This window comes from Glarea lozoyensis (genome assembly GCF_000409485.1).
Source record: "Glarea lozoyensis ATCC 20868 chromosome Unknown GLAREA13, whole genome shotgun sequence".
NCBI lineage: Eukaryota > Fungi > Ascomycota > Leotiomycetes > Helotiales > Helotiaceae > Glarea > Glarea lozoyensis.
In genome coordinates, this window is record NW_007360987.1 from 1,352,688 (window position 1) to 1,374,176 (window position 21,489).

The 21,489-nt window shown below is 45.4% G+C and overlaps 8 protein-coding genes across 8 annotated transcripts; 5 read left to right on the plus strand and 3 right to left on the minus strand.

The window, feature by feature from the left end:
* Positions 1-698: 698 nt before the first annotated feature.
* On the minus strand, positions 699-1,911 carry GLAREA_10399 (uncharacterized protein; the record flags this gene model as incomplete). Its single annotated transcript, XM_008080449.1, has 3 exons — positions 699-933; positions 1,084-1,226; positions 1,321-1,911. 3 exons carry the CDS (start codon positions 1,909-1,911, stop codon positions 699-701), a joined length of 969 nt encoding a protein of 322 aa, XP_008078640.1.
* Positions 1,912-3,603: 1,692 nt separating this feature from the next.
* GLAREA_10400 (uncharacterized protein) lies at positions 3,604-5,130 on the minus strand (the record flags this gene model as incomplete). Its single annotated transcript, XM_008080450.1, has 1 exon — positions 3,604-5,130. The coding sequence occupies one exon, from the start codon at positions 5,128-5,130 to the stop codon at positions 3,604-3,606; it is 1,527 nt and encodes a 508-aa protein (XP_008078641.1).
* Positions 5,131-7,544: 2,414 nt separating this feature from the next.
* GLAREA_10401 (uncharacterized protein) lies at positions 7,545-8,558 on the plus strand (the record flags this gene model as incomplete). The annotated part of the gene is made up of 1 exon (XM_008080451.1): positions 7,545-8,558. One exon carries the CDS (start codon positions 7,545-7,547, stop codon positions 8,556-8,558), a length of 1,014 nt encoding a protein of 337 aa, XP_008078642.1.
* A 1,248-nt stretch (positions 8,559-9,806) lies between these two features.
* Positions 9,807-11,342, minus strand: GLAREA_10402 (C2H2 and C2HC zinc finger; the record flags this gene model as incomplete). The annotated part of the gene is made up of 1 exon (XM_008080452.1): positions 9,807-11,342. The coding sequence occupies one exon, from the start codon at positions 11,340-11,342 to the stop codon at positions 9,807-9,809; it is 1,536 nt and encodes a 511-aa protein (XP_008078643.1).
* An 884-nt stretch (positions 11,343-12,226) lies between these two features.
* Positions 12,227-13,321, plus strand: GLAREA_10403 (uncharacterized protein; the record flags this gene model as incomplete). The annotated part of the gene is made up of 1 exon (XM_008080453.1): positions 12,227-13,321. The coding sequence occupies one exon, from the start codon at positions 12,227-12,229 to the stop codon at positions 13,319-13,321; it is 1,095 nt and encodes a 364-aa protein (XP_008078644.1).
* A 463-nt stretch (positions 13,322-13,784) lies between these two features.
* Positions 13,785-15,813, plus strand: GLAREA_10404 (Thioredoxin-like protein; the record flags this gene model as incomplete). Its single annotated transcript, XM_008080454.1, has 5 exons — positions 13,785-13,831; positions 13,932-13,952; positions 14,007-14,017; positions 14,181-14,862; positions 15,189-15,813. 5 exons carry the CDS (start codon positions 13,785-13,787, stop codon positions 15,811-15,813), a joined length of 1,386 nt encoding a protein of 461 aa, XP_008078645.1.
* A 978-nt stretch (positions 15,814-16,791) lies between these two features.
* Positions 16,792-17,115, plus strand: GLAREA_10405 (uncharacterized protein; the record flags this gene model as incomplete). The annotated part of the gene is made up of 2 exons (XM_008080455.1): positions 16,792-16,991; positions 17,043-17,115. The coding sequence occupies 2 exons, from the start codon at positions 16,792-16,794 to the stop codon at positions 17,113-17,115; spliced, it is 273 nt and encodes a 90-aa protein (XP_008078646.1).
* A 490-nt stretch (positions 17,116-17,605) lies between these two features.
* GLAREA_10406 (uncharacterized protein) lies at positions 17,606-21,451 on the plus strand (the record flags this gene model as incomplete). Its single annotated transcript, XM_008080456.1, has 3 exons — positions 17,606-17,785; positions 17,840-19,681; positions 20,576-21,451. 3 exons carry the CDS (start codon positions 17,606-17,608, stop codon positions 21,449-21,451), a joined length of 2,898 nt encoding a protein of 965 aa, XP_008078647.1.
* Between the last annotated feature and the right edge of the window lie 38 nt (positions 21,452-21,489).

Consider the following 21,489-nt stretch of genomic DNA (forward strand, 5'->3'; position numbering starts at 1 on the left):
GGGGAAAGGGAAGGTCCTTTGTTTGTATCTATCTAGGTTAGCGTTATCTCATCTGTTCATCCATTTATCGTCGTCATCGTCGTCCCAGATATCTAGATCCCCATTCGTCATTTGTGTGGGGTTTCCTACCATTGAAAGGTACGTGAGGTTTGTTGGTTTTTAGCGGCCCGGAAGCGTTGGAAGTTGGGAGGGGGGGTTTGTTTTTCTCTATGTGGGGATTGTAAGGGGAGATTGTAAGGGAGAGATGCCAGCGAGCTTTTGGGGAAAAGTAGGGATTGTTAGATGAGGCAATGAATGATATACCTTCTAGGTTGTGGGCTGGTCTTCGATTCGGGCTTTAGGAACGACAATCCTCGCTAGATAAGCTCCGATTGATGCGATTAAGTATGACTATGTTTTTGGGATTACCATGTTATCGATCCCCTTCCGTGCATATATCCTTCGCATGCCGATATTTGTTTACTAGAAGCGACACTTGAAGATAACCCTGCAAACCAAAGTAAACGTTCCCTGCCTAAACCTCTTATAATTGATAGAAGGGAAGAAGAGGCGGCAGATACTAGGTTGGTGGGGAATCGCGTTCTGGGTAATGTGATATACGGTCGAGAGGGCGTTGATCTCGAGTTTAGAGAAGTGTTCACGGAATACGGTGTGCGAATTAAATTCTTGAGCATGATTGGGTTTACAAAATTAGTAAGTTAGGGGTTGAATTGTTCAAAGACACTAGAGCTGGTGTCTGTTAAACGATGTCGTAGCGCAGCCTCGTGCGTGCATACCTGACAGCGAAAATCCCCCGTTCGACCAACATCCGGGGCTCGTCGAACTTTGGAGCATCCATGTCTCGGCAGCGGGAGGATCTGTTTAAACATCAACGTAATGTGACGGGATAGAGTCGCTGCATCGTTTGAAGGTATTCTCTCATGTTGAAGAGGTCTGGACGTTAGTCAGAGAAGCGTGGATGATTCGCAATGTAGAGTCTCACATTGCGGTCTCCCAGCCGAGACGCATCTGCGGGTTTTAAAGTAAGTAGTTGCATGTACGGAATTCTGCCGTTGTATCGTGCTGATTTCTACCTTTTCTTACCGTGCGGGTTCGAGAGTTGCTTGATCGTGTCGGAATCCTAGGTGTATAACCTGATTCTCTTTGACGTCAGCATAGATAGCCGACGGACTATTATATTTTACCGTAATGCTTAGCTGTTTGATACACTTTTGTGCAGCTTTGTTCTACTAAGTCGTAGCTAATATCCTTAGATAGATACAAATTGCCTAAGGACGTTTAGTTCTAGGAGAATACGAAGCCGAACAAGAGCTAACTCACGTGGTTAAGTCTATAAAGCTTATTCGTAGGATGATACATACGGGAGCTATCACCAAGGGCCTTATTTGCGTCAGTATGTGTAATCTTGATTCCCAATTCATCTTCTAGAAGTTCCAGAGCTATTCGAGATCTACTTTCAAAGTCCATGATCTGACAGAATGGCGAATCTTCTTGTATATACGTTATGTAGCTGGTTCGTTCCTGTTGACCTGCAAATCCTGACGGATCTACAGAACATGTTGAATGACACCGCCGCATTAGTAATACACGGAAAGACATTACAGAGGTTATGCGGCTGAGATGTGACCAGAAAGAGCTCAAACCGGCTTTGTGAGCTTTTGTTTTCTGGTGAGTGCTGTATTTAATCGTGGAAATGTGTCTGATTGATGCTAGGGTCGATGTCAACGTATCCTGTACACTCGACGCTGAACCTCTAGTCCCCGTACCGACACTGAACATCTCTGCCTCGTGTAAGCCTGGCACGCAAAGGATATGTACAACCTGGAGGACCATGCCTCCAAATGACTTCGATTTGATTGAGATTTCTCCCAAGTTGCTGACTTTAGCGTGGAACTGAATTCCAAGCTCCATGGTGCCGACGCAAATCAGAAATTTCAATGGACTAGTTTGTTAGGGTGTTTATGCTATGAACTGTTGAATATGCAGAGACATTTTGAAGGCGAACCATGGGGATTCATCGGGGAAGCATGTCGTCTTGGTCTTCTACTTTTGTGCTCCCTCCGGTGCGTCGTTATTTTGCCGTGGCATGTTTTACGACGGCAATGCAATCAGAGAAGCCTACTATCGTTGTAAGCGACCGACGCGCTGATTGGAAGGGCTTACATTGAATCATTGCAATGGGAATGTTGGATGTTGGATCCAGCAGCATTTTGAAGTGGTGGATACCTATTGCTCTGGACACCCCAAGAGATAAATGAAGCACCGCGTTCATGGCAGGAATTGCGCAAAATGCCATTGGTATCATGGCTAGATGATGTTTATGGAAAAATGTTTGAGAAAGTGCAGGTGGATGTTAGAAAGTTGGTGGATACCGCGACTGACAACAGTAGTCAGCAGAACACAAAGTATTAAAGGTGTTAGATTGAGTTGAGTATTAGTACCTACCTAGCTCACACTCAACTCAACTTAAAGCAACTCACGAATAGCTTAGGTAGATTGAATGCCGCTACAAACGGGACGTGTAGCCGATCGAATAGCCAGCAGCTGAAGCCGTCCCCCTATATCATCAGCTAATCCGCACCTTTACAATCTTGAAAAATCTTCTAGGAGATAGATTCAACGAAATCTGGAAGGCATCCAAGAGCACGCAATCGAGGGTTTCGGCGATATTGACCTTAGAGGAGGCGTGAACAGCACAACAACGACACTTCCTTTAATAAACGGTACGACCCACATTATTCTGCCAGTTAGGGAGTTTACGAGTGCGCTGGTGCGCACGTACTTAATGTATACAATTTTGGGTGTGACGGTGGTTGCATACATTTCTTTAATGGGCTTTCTAGCGGATCATCGTTCAGGCAGTATGCAGCGGATCCATATCCGTCCGCAGACATCTATAGAGATGTTTCCTAAGTAAGTCGGTCGTCAACACCTGGGAGTAGGAGGATCTAACACATTGGTGTGCACAAATGCGGATTGCGGTAGACTCTTGGAGTCCGGGTTTTCAGGGTGTGATCGTCAAAATCCTGGATTTCGACGGACATATTTGGTCGTCGAACAACAAATAGCTGTTATGACTTTGTTCCTTTCAGTGCGGTTGTAATTTGTGGCATTCGAAATTCTGGGTTTTACCTTGTCTTTCCGCCCTTGTAACCTGAATAAGAACGCAAATGCTGTCAAGTTTAGCAATACACCCACCGAAGCAATGTTGCTATATTACATTAGTGATCAAAGATGTCCATCTGCTAGTCCAACGAGTATGAACGCAAGTGCAGACTAATCTTTTTAATTGCGGGAATGATAATAACTGAAGATACTGACGTCTCCCAGCCAACATGATCAGTGATGCAATCGAGAGTTACCAAATGAGCATATTGATCCAATGATCCTTAATCTTGGAGAGATATAGCATCTTGATAGTCACTGTGCTATGCGTTATGTAGTGATTGATGAAAATGACCACAGGGAAGGTTTAATCACATATAGGCTTTAACACCTGCTACCTGTACCGACGCTGACCAAACAAACTAAGTAGAATCTTAAGAGAATAAAGATATTAGCCACTTCAGCAAATTCATTCGCTCAGATGAAGATATCAGCCACTCAGTCAACTCCGTGTCGGAAATATGGAGCTTCAACATCCATCCACGCAGCTTTCACGCCATGTTTTGCCTCGCGCTGTGCGTGGACTTCCTCTACCCACTCATCTGTGAATAATTCATCTTCGATTTCTTCTGTTGGCAGCGCCGCTCTGGCCAATACAGCCCATTCTATATCTATTGTTCGCGAACGATACGAGTCCGATGCTGCGGACTCGTGACGGCACATCCCGTCTGGAGGCGGGTATTGAAGCTCGTATCTGGGTGATTTGAAGCCTGTTTTGTCTTCTTCGAGGCTGGCTTCGTAGAGCATTTTCACGTACTGTCTGTATCGTTTTCGGCTCTCTTGGACTTCCTGTGTCGACGTTGAAGAGATGATATTCGCAATCCGGACTTTTGGTATTCTAGGACTAATATTGTTGTTGATGGTCCCTGGTTCCGAGGTACTCCAACCGGTGTCGTCAATATTTGCTTGGTAACGCCGAGCGATCTTCTCATAACAGTCGTTCATTTCGGAAGGGTAGTATTGCTCATAAGTTCGAATATCGTAAGATATCCCATTCCTAGGCTTCCATTTTGGAAGCCAACCAATGTAGTGACCCCAATTATCTTCTAGTGCAGTATCAATCACCATGCAATCACACGGGTTCCCATCACCCCAATAAATATCTTTCCGCTCAAATTTTTCTACTTGAGACACGTGCAGATGTCGCGGTGGATCCCGGTTGCCATCTGTGATGATAACAAGCTCTTGTAGGGTTTTAAACCTTCGAAGGAGAGGTATCCACCATGACACAAACTCATTGGCACGTCGAGCCGGAAGATTCCCGGGATACGACACCAAGAAGTCTAATGGTACGGCGATTTTCTTAACCAGCTCGAGATCATCCGAAGAGAGCTGTCCTACCACTCCTTTTAGATCCTCGGGGTAGAGCCCACTTCCAATTTCGAAGACCTCCTGGATTTCACCAACATAATTCGGGGGCAAATAAAGAATATCTTTAGAATGGTTGTACCAAGTCATGGCGGGTTGCGTGCGAGTTTTGAATGCAAGAGCGTATCCGAAACGTTGATACAAAGACCGCGTTTCTCGACAAACATGAAGTGCCACTGGTATCGCATTCGGGCTCCAGATCCCAGATCCACGAGTGTTCTCCCACTTGGTGATCCAGTCCTGCTTAATTTTTTCTTTCGTGGGCTTTTCAGGTTGAGGAACAGATGAAGTGAACCCATAATCTGCGAGTTGGGCTTGACCGTGGCCTGTCCAGATGTGATAATCATTTCCATATTTGACTGGCAGAGCTTCGTCAATGTACGGGCAGTAGGTATCTTCTTGAACCGCTAGATCTAGGCTGTCGCAATCGGATGCCTTATCTGGCCAGTAACCAACATCTCTCATATCACCGAGCTCGGTCAATTTTTCTCGAATATGGACAATGCGTTGGTGAGTTGGACAGACTAGGAGCCATATCTTAATACGAAGCTCTGCAGGTAATTTAGGGAACAAATTGAATGAGGTGACGGGTTCCATTTTTGGGACTCTGGTTGAGATGGGTGAAGTTGAGGAGAGTGAGATGACAAGGACTGAAGGTTAGGTCGGAGTGACATTGAGCGCGCACGGTCACTCTATGTCAGCAAGGGACATGATTGGCCAAGAGCAGGCAGTTGGAATTAAGCGATATCATGACTTCTCTACAAGTAAACAAGGGGTAAATAAATGTTGGTATTTGACTGGAATCATTGTGTCAATCAGTATTTCAAAAAGGCGAGAAATTCGGGATAGCTTATGTTGAACAGCTGAATGTCCAATTATTGAATTTGGACAGAACTAACTTCCCCTGACAAACGCTCTAGTATTGTATGACAAGAGATAGGCTGTATTCGTGATCCATAAGTCTTCTTATAATCGACGCCTTTTGTTAGTGTTAGATGTGATGATAATAGTATTTTGCAAAAAGAGTGTGTGGGTAAAGCCATTAAAAGTCAGAAGTGAGCCTCACAATTTCTGGCACACAAAATATGCCAATTACTTAAGCGAGTCAGCGACAACGTCTTGTCCATAATACGTATTTTCAATTCGAGGGCAGTTTTTATCAAAGTTGAAGAAGGACTGGCACAAGTTTGTTATGCTATATGCCGTTTTGGATTGCTTTCATAGTTTTCGACTCAAACATCCATTTACGACACAACAAGCGAAGGCTTGATGTGTCGAAATACTGTCAACAATTTCCGTTGACGACTTTCCTAAGACCATTGAATTATGGTTTCTGGCTTGAAACGAGGTGTGGTACATGATGTGAGCCACAAGTTGCCACGGAACTTTCCGTCCCGTCTCTTGGAATGTTGATGGCTTGCATATTTTTCTGTGTCACAACGCCTCAATACGACGGCAGAGACACTTACTTAAATCCGTACGGAGGTATCGTGAAGTCCGTCCAAGAGCCGGTATACTACTTGTGATTTGTCTAGAAGCTTATTAGTTCTTGTTTGTGTAAGGCCGAAAGCTTGAGTTTTTTGAAGATCGTAACTGATATGGTGGAAATGGCTTGGTTTTGTTGGCCTAATTCTTAAAGACTCCAAACATGGAACTAGAATTGGCTCGCAATGGAGAATTTGTTGAATGCAATGGTGGAGGATTGAGACAATAGCATGAGTTTTATGGTTTACATGAAGAAGTATAAGTACATGGACTAGACTCCTTTCCAATAAGCTCAATCATTACTTCAACTCCCAAGTTCTAAAATATCGAATCAAGCATTCTACTTTAGTCCCCCATTATTTCAAGATGCACTTCCAAATCCTCACAACCTCCTTTCTTCTTCCCCACGTCTTGGGAGCAGCAGTCGTTTTAAAACAAAACAACATCCTGCCTCGAGTAGTCCCAACCTCAACCTTCCATACCACAATCGCATCTTCAAGCTACACATCACCCATCATACCAACTTCAACAATCCACACAGCAACCACAAATTCTCACAGCAGCACGACAATAACCTCTCTCAGCACCTTCAAAACATCCACATCCTCTTCAACATCCCTCTTTACCACAACAAGCTACACAACAATAACCTGTGCCCGACCCACATCTTCCGCTCTTGCAACCATCTCCCCAACGTCGTCCGCGAATAACACCTTGACAGACAGCAAGTTTCCCTTCCACTTACAATTATCATCTAACAAGCTTAGTCTTTGAGGTAATAACTCCAATCTACTGCGACGTAATCTGTGGCATATCTGCCGGTGCGATCTGTTTTATCATAAATCCTTGGGCTCCTGTCGTTGATTGGGCTACTGTGTTGGTGTTTTTGAAAGTCGAGTCTATGACTGTGAGTACTTCAATCTATTGTGGAAGGCAAAGATATTGTAGGTGCTAACGATGATTTTAGTTCTGTCCGTGTATGAAATGTTTAGGTATTGTGAACGTTGCGCAAGAGCATGGATTTTGTAAGTGAGGTATGGCGGTAGGGCGGTTGGATAAGGAGGGTTTCGTAAGGGTTGAGGATTGAAAGTTTGGTAAGGATGGTGAAATGAAAGGTAGAATTCATGCCTCTGTTAAATTTAGATAAATTGTTGGAATCTTATGACTCAGCTGCTGGTGCTTGTCGTGGAGAAAAGGTTTTGCTACAGAAGTATATGTCAGCCAGTTTGGAGAATAAGTCCAAGTTCCACATTCCACTCTGCTTCCACAGTTTTCAACTCCAATCTTTCTTACTTCCGCTCGTTTAAGAGGTAGTCACCTTGATATGTAAACACACCAAATCAAGCCATGTATTATGCCCTCGCTTAAATATGCAACACAGCCACCACAGCTCTGCCTTGCAGGTCAGCCCCGACGACCAGTACCAGCCTTAAAGCCATCATGAAGTTTCTTTGAATGGAACTCACTCGTTTAGTGTTGGAATTTCATTAATTCTCAAAGTTTCTCGAGTTTCTCTCGTTACCAAAATGTCCACAACAGACCCCGAAACCCGATCTGTGACCGAACTTGCTCTACGAACAATCACGACACAGATATTTGCACTCGCAAGCTACGGAAATCTTTGCAGCCTGCTCAATCTACCCAAGAACCAGCACGTTCTCTACGTGATCTTGTTTTTCATCTACCCAACGATCATCATCGGCCAGTTAATCCAAGGGTTCTGCTCTGCAATTCACTACGCTTTCGTCCACGGCAGAGGCAGAGGCAGAATCGCAAAGACAGGCTTGGGCTTCTATGTGCAAGGAATGTTTGGGGTGTATATTGAAAGAGAGTATGATGGCTTCTGGGATGATGGTAATAATAAACCTACGTTGTTTAACCTCGGGCATGTTTCAGTCCAGAGTTCCACGCATGCAATTTCATGGAAATGGTTCGGAAGAATGGTCATCTGCAGCATGGCTGTTGCGCAAGCGGTTGGGACCGTGTTTCTATACATACGCCGATTGCATCTCGTGAAAAAGAATGAAAATTGGAGCGAGGGGATTATGATCGACACCCTCAATGGAATTGCGGCATTTTGCAGTGCTTTATCTGGTGTCGTAGCACTTTTGATCCTCGTTTCGAGATTAGAGTGGAAGATCACGAACCGTCCTGTCTCCCTCGGAAGCTACCCTGAATCCACGGATTCGGAATACTCCCACCGCGCTACCATTATTATGCAAGTTCTAATCGCTCTTTCTTGCATTTTGGGGTCTAGGAGTTGCTTTTCACATCTCTGCGAGATTCGCTTTTTGTTTGGCGCAACTTACATATATGTATTTGGGGCTATCATTGTTTTTATGTTAATCATTTGGCGAACCAATTTTATTAAGCTTAATAAGCATATCAAATTTGCTGCTATCTTATTCACTTCTGGAATTTGTCTCGGTCTCTTGTATTCTGAATTTATTGGGAAGCTCATTAGATGTATTTCCGAGTTATCGAGTATGGAAAATGGCGGTTGGAAGGATCCACTCTCCGATAAGCTTTTTGTTATATAGTTCAAAACAAGAAGCTGTAGTGCTCTACTTGCCAACGAGAGATGATTTCGCTGTTATGTCTACTATTGCTATGAAAATTTGCAATTTGAATAATGTGTGTGTACTACGTAACATAAACCATCCCTCTACCAGCTAAAGATAGCTCAGACGTAGTCGCGTTTATAGTCGTGACATCATTAGGTAACCCTTTAAGAGCATAACACCGGTTTTAAAACCTCTAGTGTAGTTAGAAGACACTGTTGTTGTCGTCGTTGCGTACTTTTAACATTACATTTAAAGGCCGAAGTTACTTTGCAATCTGCACATTACTAATAGAGAACAGTGCACAGCATCATGCCAAAAGATTAACTGGTGAGCACAGAAAAGTCTTATTCGAGACCATAATGATTATTAGAAAGAGTACTTGGAAAGAAGAAACCCTTATCTAATCTCGAAGAGGAATACTACCAAATGTTTTTCAAATATTCCCAACTTCAGAACTGTTAACAAAAACGTTAGTTCTTCAGAGTTCCCGCTACACAAGTTATGTAATACTTAGGATTCAAATCAGAGTAGCTAAATTACTTCTAACTCACGCAAAGTCCAAGTGCCATGTTCAGATATTCTTAAATTCTGTGTATCTAATCAGAATACCTACCGAAACATATTTTAATTTAGACCCACTTAACTGACCTCAATTTATATCGAATACTTCTACTTAAAATGTCAATTCTACACATTACCACCCAATAACACATTAAACCGCTCATCGCTCAAACTGCCTGCTAAACAATACAAAACCTCTACTTTCTCTAAATCTTTCAAATTCAGAATCAAAATATAAACTAAGAGAACTACATTCATCTTGACAGCGCCCCATCTGAGAAAATATACTTAATTTAAATCCCATATTTCAATAGTAGATTTTACAAACATATAATACTTTACACATTTTCAGTAATGCGTGACAAAGTATTTCACGAGATGAATAAAGGTGGCTTGGAGTGTGGGAAAATTGTATTGGATCGAGAATCTATACGCTCTAATTAAACAAAAAGTAATAAACAAGCTTTTGAACAATCAGTCTTTGACTTTCCAATCTTCACTCATCCATCCCAATATTCCAAACAACTCCCGCCAACGCCACTTCTGCCACTCACCTCCCCTTGCAACATACTGGCCCAGCTCAGAAGAGTATGGGCCAGGACTGTATCCATGCCAACTCCCCGCCCCCTCAATAACAAATAGATCACAAAATAATATTAAAATTCAGAAGCCAGGATTGTAATTCGTAGGCGCAGATGCGAAACCCGAGGTTTGTTCCGAGTCGCGGTGAGATTGACCACCAGACTCGTATTGTGCTATGTAAATGCGTGGATTTCTGAAGAGCTCTTGATCACTTGGGTTGAGGTGGGCAACACTGGGGCCTGCCTGTTGTACCTGCTGGTGGAATCCCATGGACTGTTGTTCGTTGTAGGACGTTTGCGGTTTGGGCATGGTGGGGTGCTGCTGCCAATGGCCGTCATCCATTCCTGGGGCATTGTTTGGGTACCAGTATTGAGGTTGATGTCCGACAATCCCACTATCTGTTGGGTGTTTTAACTGAGGTGTAGAGGCAGGGTCCAAATCGTTCCATACAGGTCCACCGAGGGACGCCAAGTTACTCGATCCACCAGCTTCAACGTCTGCTGCTGGCATTTGCCAAGCCCATGTATCCTGGTTGTACGAAAAGGCTGCTCCTTCAGGAACTTGGGAATCAACCCAGGCCACTGGTGCGGCATCCGGCGTCGAATTTGTGGGAATTGGACCGTAAAATGCTGGTCTGCAATTTGCAGGGTGATCGTATAGTCCACGATATGGCCCATTGAGGTAGTTCGAATTAGCCTGCCCAGCATCGTCACCACTCGCTCCTAAGTCGTTTGCGCTTAGTTGTGAAAGGTAATTCAACGCGCTCGTCCCAAAACCGTTGAATTGATTACGAGAGTCGACATTATGGTGTTGAGGAGGTGCCAGACCAGTGTTCGACTGTTGTGGGTTTGTAGAAAAAAGTGGCGGTTCTGGTATAAGAGGTGTGAGATCCTTGCCTTCGATCGCCCCGGTGGTGTCGTCGAGACTTGGTTGATCTTTTATAAAAGCACTGCTGCTGCTCGTCGCAAGTTCCGATCCGCTCTCTTCAAGCTCCGACCATATACACTTCGGTCCATGGCGTTTCCTGCCGACATGAGTCTTTAAACCATGGCTCGTATCAAACTCTTTACCGCAACCATCCCACTCGCAGATGTGTCTGGACCCGCCAACCTGACCGCGAACATTTGAAAAAGTCGATTCGCTCTCTTCAAGCTCCGACCATATATCCTTCGGTCTATGGCGGTTCATGCCGACATGAATCTTTAAACCTTGGTTCGTATAAAACTTTTTTCCGCAATCATTCCACTCGCACATGTATTCAGGGCTGTCATCCTCACTGCAAGGCTGCGGATGTGAGCTTAGTGAGTTATAAGCGAGTTCAATCTCCTGCCTTGTACGCTTCTCTCCATGGTTCTTCTTGGTGATATGCGCGTTCAAATTGCCGAGCGTTCCATATCCTTTATCGCATTCTTTCCACACGCAGATGTATTTGGACCTGTCAATCTGACTGCCAGGTCTCCGACGTCTTTGTTGTGGACGAGTAGTACCTGGAGCTACTTGTGCGCCTTTTGGAGTGGAGATATGCTGTGGTAAATTCGGTGTTTGTAGTATGTTACTTGTAGTTGTGGAGGGCTGCTCATCTGCACCTAGGACTGACGGATGCGGATCCGGATCCATATCTGAGAATGACGTTGCGGAAGAGTGAGGTAGGTCTCTAAGACTATAAATTCTTGTAAGTTATCCAGGAAAAAAAGAAAAGAAACGAGCGCGTTGAAACTGAAGATATCCAAGAAAGCTATTCTTCTTCTCCAAAAAGATATTTGTCGAGCTAGCTTCTGTGGAAAAACGGGTGTTCTTCCATGTTTCATGAAATGAAGTTCGTTCTTTCTGAGGTGGGCGGCGAATGGGGACACCTTTGCCCAACGTGCCTTCCCGTCTCACTACTATAAGCTGCGGAGTTCAATGATACCATTCATTAGGCCACGAAACTTGGATGAGTGGAAAGCGAGCTTGAACCTGTTTATTGTACAAACATATGAGGTTATCAAGGTTTGGTAACAATATTCAGTAGGCAGGAGTGAATTTGTATTGTAGTTACCATAAGTCAATAGCTGCGCCGGATCGAACACTTCTGGCCGCGAGGTATGTCCAGTTGAAAGAGACAATGTGTAAATGAGAGCGGGGTGCTTAGATCTGTAAGGGATTAGTAAAAGAGTCATTTTGACCGACTTCACATACCGTTGACAACAATGCCTAATAGGATTTCTACGTCCACATTACCTCTAAGATGGAGCGGCTCTACTTTGTAACCGAGACTCTTCGTCTGCCATGTTGACTTTCCTTTCCTTTGTCTCTCAACACTCTAGCTGAAAGAGGCGACAAAGAGGTTTTTCCTCAGACAAAGAATCTTGATAACAATGCTACACCAACTGCACTTACCAAAATCCTAGAACAGCACAATACTCAACGCATAATCTCTGGTTTGCCTGCAGATTTGACCAAGGTAGGTGGTATGCATCTGCTGAAAATCCTGTATATGTTGTACAATAAATTACGTTCAAATGCCCCGCTCAGCTTTCAATATCTTCCGTTCCTTGACTCTCACCAAATCCTTCCTCCGACATCCGAGGAAAACTATCCGTGTATGGCGTTATGGCAATGAATGCGATGCGTGTGGAGCGGTCCTTGAAATCGCCCCAGATGGTAGAGAGTACTGTATCATCCTCAATTGTGTTAACTGTACTGACAGTCCAATTGGTATGAAAGGGAAATCACATCTGCGCCGCCTCGAGCCCGATGACAGGTTGGAATTTCCCCACGATATCGGGCGCCACAAGCAATGCAGATGCGGACTTTATTATTGGGAAGTCTGCGTCAGATGTGCTCTTTGGGATAAACAAAAGACAGAGAATGCGGCTTGCGCTGAATGTGAGCTTCGAGAGCAAGAGGAGACTGCAAAAGGTAAGACTTTTACTCACGAGATGCGTCAAGCTTCACATAGGTCGGGTCATACTTCTCCACCCAGCTTGATATACACTGTTCCTCACAGCTGGAACTCGGGCCAGACTATCATTGGTCCTCCACAACCACTTTCTCCTCCTTCAAGGATAACGACACCTGAGATTAGAGAGCTCTATCCTGCTAGACCCTTCGAAGGTGCTTTCATGACAGGAGCGCTTCCAGCAGACACCTCGCCAGTGGAGAGAAGCCCTTCGATACCTGTGGCGTTTCCAGAGGACAGCCAGTCAACCATTGAAAGTTTACCAGCACCCGTGCGAGTGCCAGCTGACATTCAGTCGACCATTGGAAGTACACCGAGACGAAAACCATTTCCAGGAAACATCCAGGCGACGATTGCGAGTTCTCGCATACGTGGGCCGTTTCCAGACGATGCTGAGTCAAGCGCTGGAAGTGTACCAGGCCGAACAACCATCTCAGACCTCGAATCGAGTGTTGGGAGCGTCCCAGCACGTACAACCGTCTCAGACCTCCAGTCAACTGTCGGGAGCTTACCGAATTTTGCACGAGATATTCGGCCACCTCCTGGAAGCGTGCCGAGGCGGAGACCTCTGGTAACTGATGCAAACGTACCAAGGCGACGACTCAATCGTCCTGCCAAAATTGCGCGTCCCCGATACATAAACAATACAGGTTGAAGCTCATATTGCTTTTTAACCCGCTAAAAAACCGATAAGTCTAATGAAACATGTGAAAGATGCGATTTATGGTGATGAAAACATAGCAGCTTCTAACATCTAATAAACGTGATTTTGTGCGTGCTAATGAACAGGTGATCACTTGAAACAAAATCCGATGGAATGAAAGTTGAAACAAATGCAGTTGTTGATGAAAATAGTTGTAAGAAAGAAGAAGCGGAATCATATGATTCGGATGATAAAAGCAGGATCGGCCCGGCTCAGACCGGGACCATATGCCGAGAAGTTGCCGCACGCGGGGTAATGGAGACTACAAGGACATATTGAATTTAAATCATATCTTAAGTGTCCCTTGAATTACTCAGATAATTTGGACGTTTTCGCGAGAGTCCATATCATACGTTTGGAGAAATAAGAGACTTTGGGTTTCAAATTGCATCAGTGCCTCGAACCTCTAGCCGTCATGTATGAGTCCAAGATAAATTTCACTCTGGATACGATTTGTCCTTGGTAAGTCAGTTCATTCCTTCTCATATTATTCAAGTTCAATCAAAGTCTCAATATGAGTTGCTTGGGGTAGACATATTTCTTAGCTAACAATTTTATGTAGGACATACTTGGCCAAGCGAAGGTAAGCTGTCCCGAGAACTTTTGTAGTTAGCTGGCTAACAGGTTGTTGAACTAGGCTTGATGCTGGTAAGAACGGTTTTCAGTTCAATAATCCTTGAAAAAGCTTCCTCACGGCACAATGAGCCTTACAAAAGTCGGAAGTCGGAAGCATGAAGTTTTATTGAACTTACCAACTCAAACTTATCCACCACATACATGGACCACTCACAGAAACTAACAAAACCATTAGCTCTCCGAATGATCCAACAAGACCCCGAAGCAGCCAACACAACCCTATCAAACCTCTCCTCCCTGGACCCCTCAGAAATGAAATCCCTCCACGCACCGCACACATCTCCAGTCACAGACCATAGCGGCAAAGTAACCTTCACAATAACCTACCTCCCCTACCTCCTCTACCCAGACGCCCCCACCGAAGGCCGCTCCAAACGCGACTGGTACCGCGCCTCCCGCTACGGCGACACCGACGAGAAATGGACGTCCTACATGATGATCATGACGCAGCACGGCAACGACGCGGGGATTGATTTTGATTTCGGCGGGACAATAGCGAATACGCTGCCTGCGCATCGGGTGTTGCAGTATTTCCAGACGAAGAAGGGGGAGGCAGTGGCGGATAAATTGGTGGTTGCGTTGTATAGGATGTACTTTGAGGAGGCGAGAAGTCCGAGTGCGAGAGAGACGTTGATGGCGGCGTGTAAGGAAGCGGGGATTGAGGAGGGAGAGGCGGAGAGGGTGGTTGGTGATGAGGATGTAGGGTTGGATGAGGTGAAGGAGTCGATTATGGAGCAGAAGGGGAATGGTGTTGATGCTGTGCCGGTTGTGGTTGTTGAGGGGGCGAGGAAAGATGTTACTGTTACAGGTGCGCAGCCTGTTAAGGATTATGTTAAGGCGTTGAGGGAGATTATTAAGTTAGCTTGAGTGTGGTGAGAATTTGGTTCTAGTCTGGGGGAAATTGAATGTAGCAAACAACTTAGCGTTTGTCGACATGACCTGTTAGTCTCAAATTGAGACTTCTCTGATATGTACGTTGCTAAAATGCACAGACTTAAACAAATATGCTGTTATTCCGTTGGAGAAAAAAATACCAAATAATGTGGCAAAAATATTGTTCCCTTCCGTGAATTGAAGTCAGTCAAAACATGACTTGTTGATTTTGGAAATTCACGAGGTGACAACATCTTAAATTTCGAGATCCCTAAATATTCCAGACACCAATTTATTAATTCTCAAGTAGCCTTCCTGAACTTACAAGCAAGTCGGCACAACACATTAAGATGGCGGCAGATGAGATAATGGCAGAAGAACCTCGCCATATCCCAAGGGGAGTGATGTTGGGGGAGAACACATCTAGCACTAAGGATGAGGTCGACATGGCGTCAATAGGCTCAGATTTGGCTGCCGACTTCGACGAATCCAAATGCAATGAGCCTCCAGACTCCCAGATACTTGATACCAGTCCTAAGTCTGATTCGAGGTACGTAGGCATCAACTCGAAGACTTTCAAACTAGGAGGAGATCCAGCCGGACCAGCCTGTCCACGAAAACCAGAAAGTCCAAAGACCAGCCCCCATTCGAAGAAAGCGACGAGACCTTCCAACCAGACCTCTCCCCTCTTCAAAGACGGCATCAAGTTAAAATATCAGCCTCCAGGAGAAGATTCGGTATTCTTGTCCTATCACAACGGTAGCCTCTGTAAGAAAGGCAAAGAGATTCCGAAAACATCCTATATCAAGCCGAAGAAGAAGGAGTATAAGGTACAGAAAGGTCCAGAGATGGAAGCTGGCCAGAAGTTATTAGGGTACTGGGTTCCTCAAATTGAAGAGGGCGCACGACGCATGAAGGATAGGATGGTCGAGTAGTCGTGCCTGGTGACAAGGATTTTCCGGATTATGGTGGTTTGGAGATCGGTCCTGATGATGAACAGTTGGTTTGTTATGGGCCCAGAATCTAGAATCTACCGCTTGGGAGGAGCAGAGAACAAATATCGAACAAGGTGTTTCATGTTCGATATTTTGGAATTTGTGAAGAAAGCGTTCGAGGAGGAAAGCCAAGACATACGACTGGTCGGAAGGGCGGAATAACGTTGATGCGGAAGAAGACGAACGAACGGACAATTTTGCATCCCATTTCTTCACAACACTTCAAAGCACCAGAATCGATAACTTTCGGATTGCTATACAGGCTTACGTGAGTTAAGAACATGTAAGAATCCAACATGACTGTCAAAATCGAAATCATGAGATTCTCAAGTGAGTTGCGTCTCATCGGAACCCCCCGACTTCGTCCTCAGGTCGCGGTTCTCCCCACGTCGTCATCCGTATCACCCCATACACTCCCTTCATCGTACCACCATCAACAACTTCTGAGGCTCAGCAACCTCCCATCCCGCGTTATTCACGCGCGCTGCCTCCTGTTCTTTCGAATCGCGTGTTTATTACTACAAGCTTCTATGCATTGCTTACCTGTTCCTATGTATCGCTTCTTACTGGTAGCTGCCAGCCGACGTCTCCTGATCACGAACGAGTGTTCGTACGATTGAGGGTTGGTATCAGAGCATGCTGTTACTGCATTTGGAAGATGTCGGCTCAGCAGGATTATTGAAGGGAATGTCAGATGCGAAAAGGTTTGTCGGGTCGTTTCCTACGTACACCACAGAGTATATATACTATTTTCTTGTCCTTTGTATTATTGTCATCAGCATCAAACACAATCAAGCACTTCACTCAATCTCAACACAAAATCTCCACTCGACAGTTTCGCAGAAAATCTCTACTCAACAATCTATTCTTCCACTCAGAGTTGTATAACAATAAGCTACTCTCTTCTCAAACCTCATCATGAATTCCCGAATTTTCTCAAGATGTACTCCTGCTGTCCGCACTATCACACAACGTCGCGGGATCTCAGCATACCAACGTGCGAGAGATGCAATCAAGCATTTCGAGCCTCATCCATTTGAACGATACCCGGTCTCTCAGCAATCTGCACCTGCAGATTGGGGTAAACAGTTCAGAAAGATTGGTGGGAATGCCATGATGTAAGTTACTTAAACCCTACGACTTATATTGGCACACACTAATTGGCATAGATACTTTCCCGGCTTTGCAATTGTTCTTGGGTGGCCATTACTGGGAGAGAAATTACTGGATGGAAAGCTATGAACATTTCATTGGCAATTAAAAGTTATCAGATAGACTGGTGTACATATTTGGGATGGATTAGAACTGTACATTTCATTTCATTTGTTGGTTGGGCACATAGCAACTGGCGTTTGGGTTGGGTTTGCCTGATAAGAGTTCATCAACTCTACATAAAATAAGCGCACAATAAAAAGAATTTAAAAATCTACTCATCACACAATAATCTACAATAAATCCTATGAAGCGTATCCAGGTCTTGTTGGATATTGACAAAAATGTTCCAGTAAGAAAGCCAACACGTGATACATATCTGATGCTGATATCGCGATGGCGCTTGGACCATGAACGTTGTAACTTTGTTTACTTTGCAACCGCCGCTCCACCAGAAAGATTGAGAAAACAAACTCGTCATACCACCGCCGTCGCCGACTTTCCACTCGCTCACTATTTCCCGTAGCCATATGCCAATATTGCTAGGTCTCAGGCGCTCTTTTACCATTAATATCATATAATGGAGTCTGACAACCTGCGCACCGCGTCCTTATACATCAATAACCAACTGCTTTCCCGGGGACTACTTCGAAATGGGCAGTCGATTGAGTTTGCACGCCCAGAGAAAGGAGAGGGAGGACTCGAAGGGACTATGGGAAAAGTTATGAGTGTTATAAATGACCTAATCTTGCGACGAGATGTATGTTTCGTACTGCCGTATGTATATACTACCATTTACTAACAAACAACGTAGCGCGACGCAACACAGCGCGAGAACCTTTCCCAGACAATACGCACCATTCAGGCCGACTCCCTCCGACAGACAACGGATTTAGAACGCGTCAATACGAAATATGTGGAAGCTCAGCGCAAAGTCGGGCTGGCCGAGGCAAACGATCGCGCATTAAAGCAACAGATCCGGAGCGCGGAGCAGACGGCCAAGGGACTACGTGAAGAAATGGCGCGGATGAAGATTCTTGTAAATCAGACAAGGAATTCTTGCGCAAACGAAGTCCGGAAACGAGAACGTGTTATTGAAGGCTTAAAGAAACATGTCGGGGAAGGAGGTAGAGCCAGAGGCAGCGGCAAAGCGGTCGGCGTGATAACTGTCAATGTGGTTGCTGGAGTTGGAGGCGAGACAAAGGGAGGAGAAACCACGAGCATTAATGACACTGGTTATGATTTACGAACGGAGACAAATGAGTTCTTGACTGAACTGGCAAGAGGCTTGAGCGAAGACAATGAAAACATGGGAGGCTTGCTGAGGCGGACTGTTGACACTTTAAGGACTTTAAGTGGCTGCGAGAAGGACAATACAAGAGACCTTGGTATGGTTGTACAAATGGAAACTGGATATGAAGCACTTGCTGGAGATATGGAATACGTAATCGAGCATTTACGGCATATTCTCACGAATCCGTCTTTCGTGCCGCTGGAAGAAGTGGAAGTCCGAGAAGAAGAAATCGCCCGCTTACGTGATGGATGGGAGAAGATGGAGTCACGTTGGCGAGAAGCCGTCCAAATGATGGATGGTTGGCGCAAACGGATGTCGAGGAGTGGTCAAACCGTCAATTTAGAAGAGCTGAAGATGGGACTTTCGCTTAGTCCCTTGAAAACGAAGGAGGAGGCCGTGGAAAACGCCTACCAGCTTTCTACGCTTATGGAAGAAGGCGAGGGTGACACTCAGGCCGATATCGATGCAATGGACGATTCTGGAGTACCTGGCCAGAACGAATTTCAAGAACCGGAATTCGATGAAGATGATTCAGAACTGTCGGAATCAAGCATGTTCGAGGATGAGCCACTTGATGAAGCATCCGAAGAGCAGCCAAGTGAACCCTCTGAAGTCGAAGAACAAGAGGACAAGACTTTTGCTACAGCTTCATCGCTCTCTCCGGGACCACCTCCCCAACTCTCGCCATTGCGAGAAACGAATACGAAAGGAAATCAAGGCAGTCCCTCGCCGCAAAGGGATGGCTTCTCCACGATCATGGAAGAGAATACTTACGAATTACTCCAACTCGAAGCTGGTACACCAGCCAGGCCGAAGTCGACTCCTAAAGCCCGATCGCAGACACCAAAGAATCAGGAGAATCCAGACTTATCACTTGACGAGATTTCCCTCCTCAAGACGTCAAAAGTTTCACAGCGATCACCCCGGAAAATCTCCAACCCAACTCCAAAATCCTCACGTCCGGCTGCTGCACCCAAACTTCAACAGACTCCGTCCAGTAAACTACCCAGACCCAGGGACAATCTTCCACAGCAGAGTCCATTAACCATGGCAAGCATCGCAGCGAAGCTTGCAGCGACGGAAAGAGAGGCGGATGCTGCTCGAGTACGAGCAAAGATTAAGGCTGCTAAGCTAAGTCGAGTGAATGCTGCTGTAGTTAATGTTGATGCTACAAAACTTATGCCTCCTCCCCCGAGAACGAACGAGCTGGTGGACGATGAAGATGCTGAGCCTGTAAAATCTGATGCAGGCCAGAACAGAAAACGCAAAGCCACCGGACGTACACAAGGCGGTCGGGCCAACAGGAGGAGGAGTACGTTGAGTCCTTGGGAGCTGGAAAGCCTGATACTAGGTGGGGTCACGGTAAGCCCCGGAAAGGAATCGTGATCGCTGGAATTTACTGTAGATTTATGGCATGGCATGGCGTTTGGAAATAGGATTATACTTGGGCTTGTTGATGAGTTTATGAATGACTCCGGACACCGGGTGGGTGAGGGTAGTCCTAATAGCGGTTCTAAATGAACAAGCGATCTTTTCTTCGATCATCAGACTTTTGTCGCGTGCCGCCTATAATGTGCGATAGCAGCAGAAGACCGGGAATCAAATATCGATAAGGAGACACCATATCAGACTAGTACCACTTATATCTACTGCGCCTCGGTCTCGGGGTTCAGGTACGTTGAAGTCAACAGACTTTAGTAGGACCATAACCCCTGGGCTAATCCTTGCATCTTACTAGCGCGAAGGCTGTTCACACTAGCACAGGCGAGGTGCATTACAGCATTTCTCCATAGACTTCGGTCTTCCACTCTACACAAGTTTCCATATTTTTTATACTCCATGTGTCATTGCTATCATGACCCCGCCTCCCGCCGTTGTTCCAAGACGGCCTCACAGGAAGTCAAGACGAGGATGTAAATTTTGTAAACAGCGACGAGTCAAGGTATGTCTACCTCCTCAACACTAGATGCAATGAAAGTATACGCTGTGTTTTGACTGACACCGATTTAATGGATTACAGTGTGATGAGGTTCATCCGACGTGCTCCAACTGCTACGATCGAGGACTGGAATGTTCATATTTAACATTATCAGCTACACAATCCGCTCAGGACACACCACCCAATGGACAACCCCAAAATGTCACTAGAATTGGAAATTATTACCACGGAGTCACAGTATACTTCAGTCACCACAGGAAAATAGCTACGCCGACGGCGGAAAGCTGATCTTTCATTATTCCACCGCTGTATACCAGACACTAAGTACGATTCTGGTCCAACAGAAAGTATGGCAGACATCGGTAGTTCAGATTGCCTTCGAGCATGAATTCCTCCTGCGTGAGATTCTGGCGCTGTCGTGTTTACATCTCGCACTCACAGACGAGCGGACAGCTCCACAACTCAAAATTGAGTCTATCAAACATCAACAGGCTGCTCTTGCACAATTCCGTCCTCTCGTCAAGTCCGCGGATCTCGAGGCTGCAACTCGTCAATCCGTGTGGCTATCTTCCTGCTTCCTTTCCATAAGCTCGTTCGCTCGCGTGAGAGTAGAGGGAAGATTCCAGATGGCAGAGCTGGCTGGTATAGATGATTTTCTGACGTGCGCCCGCTTCGTACGAGGTACGGTGACACTGATGGAGAATTTTGGACAATCGACCCTCTTCAAAGGTCTGGATCGCCTTTTGCATCCTGGAGTACTGACTGGCGAAAACCCTCTCACTGCGAACAACCCAACGGATGATCTCATTGCGCTTTCTCGACTATACATCGCTTGCAACGCCGAGCCATGCGCGACGATCGCTCTCGTATATCATGAAGCCATTCAATTGCTTCACGAGCAGTTCACATTACTAGACGCCATCGCTCGGAACGAAGACTCGCAATCGCCAATCTTTGTTGCGCTTACGTGGCCCGCCGCTGTACCTGTAAATTATTTGACTCTTCTGGAAGGAAGACAACCACTTGCTATTTTAATACTGGCATATTACGGGGCCTTGTTGCATCGAGTCGACTTCTTTTGGTGCTTTAAGGGCTGGGGAAGGTATCTTGTCAAAAGCAGTGTATCTTCGATGGGTAATGCATTTGATGAGCTTTTGACATGGCCGAAGACTGCGGTTGGGTTGTGTTTATGAATGAATCGGTAAGAAAGCTCAAAATTACAGTATGTTTA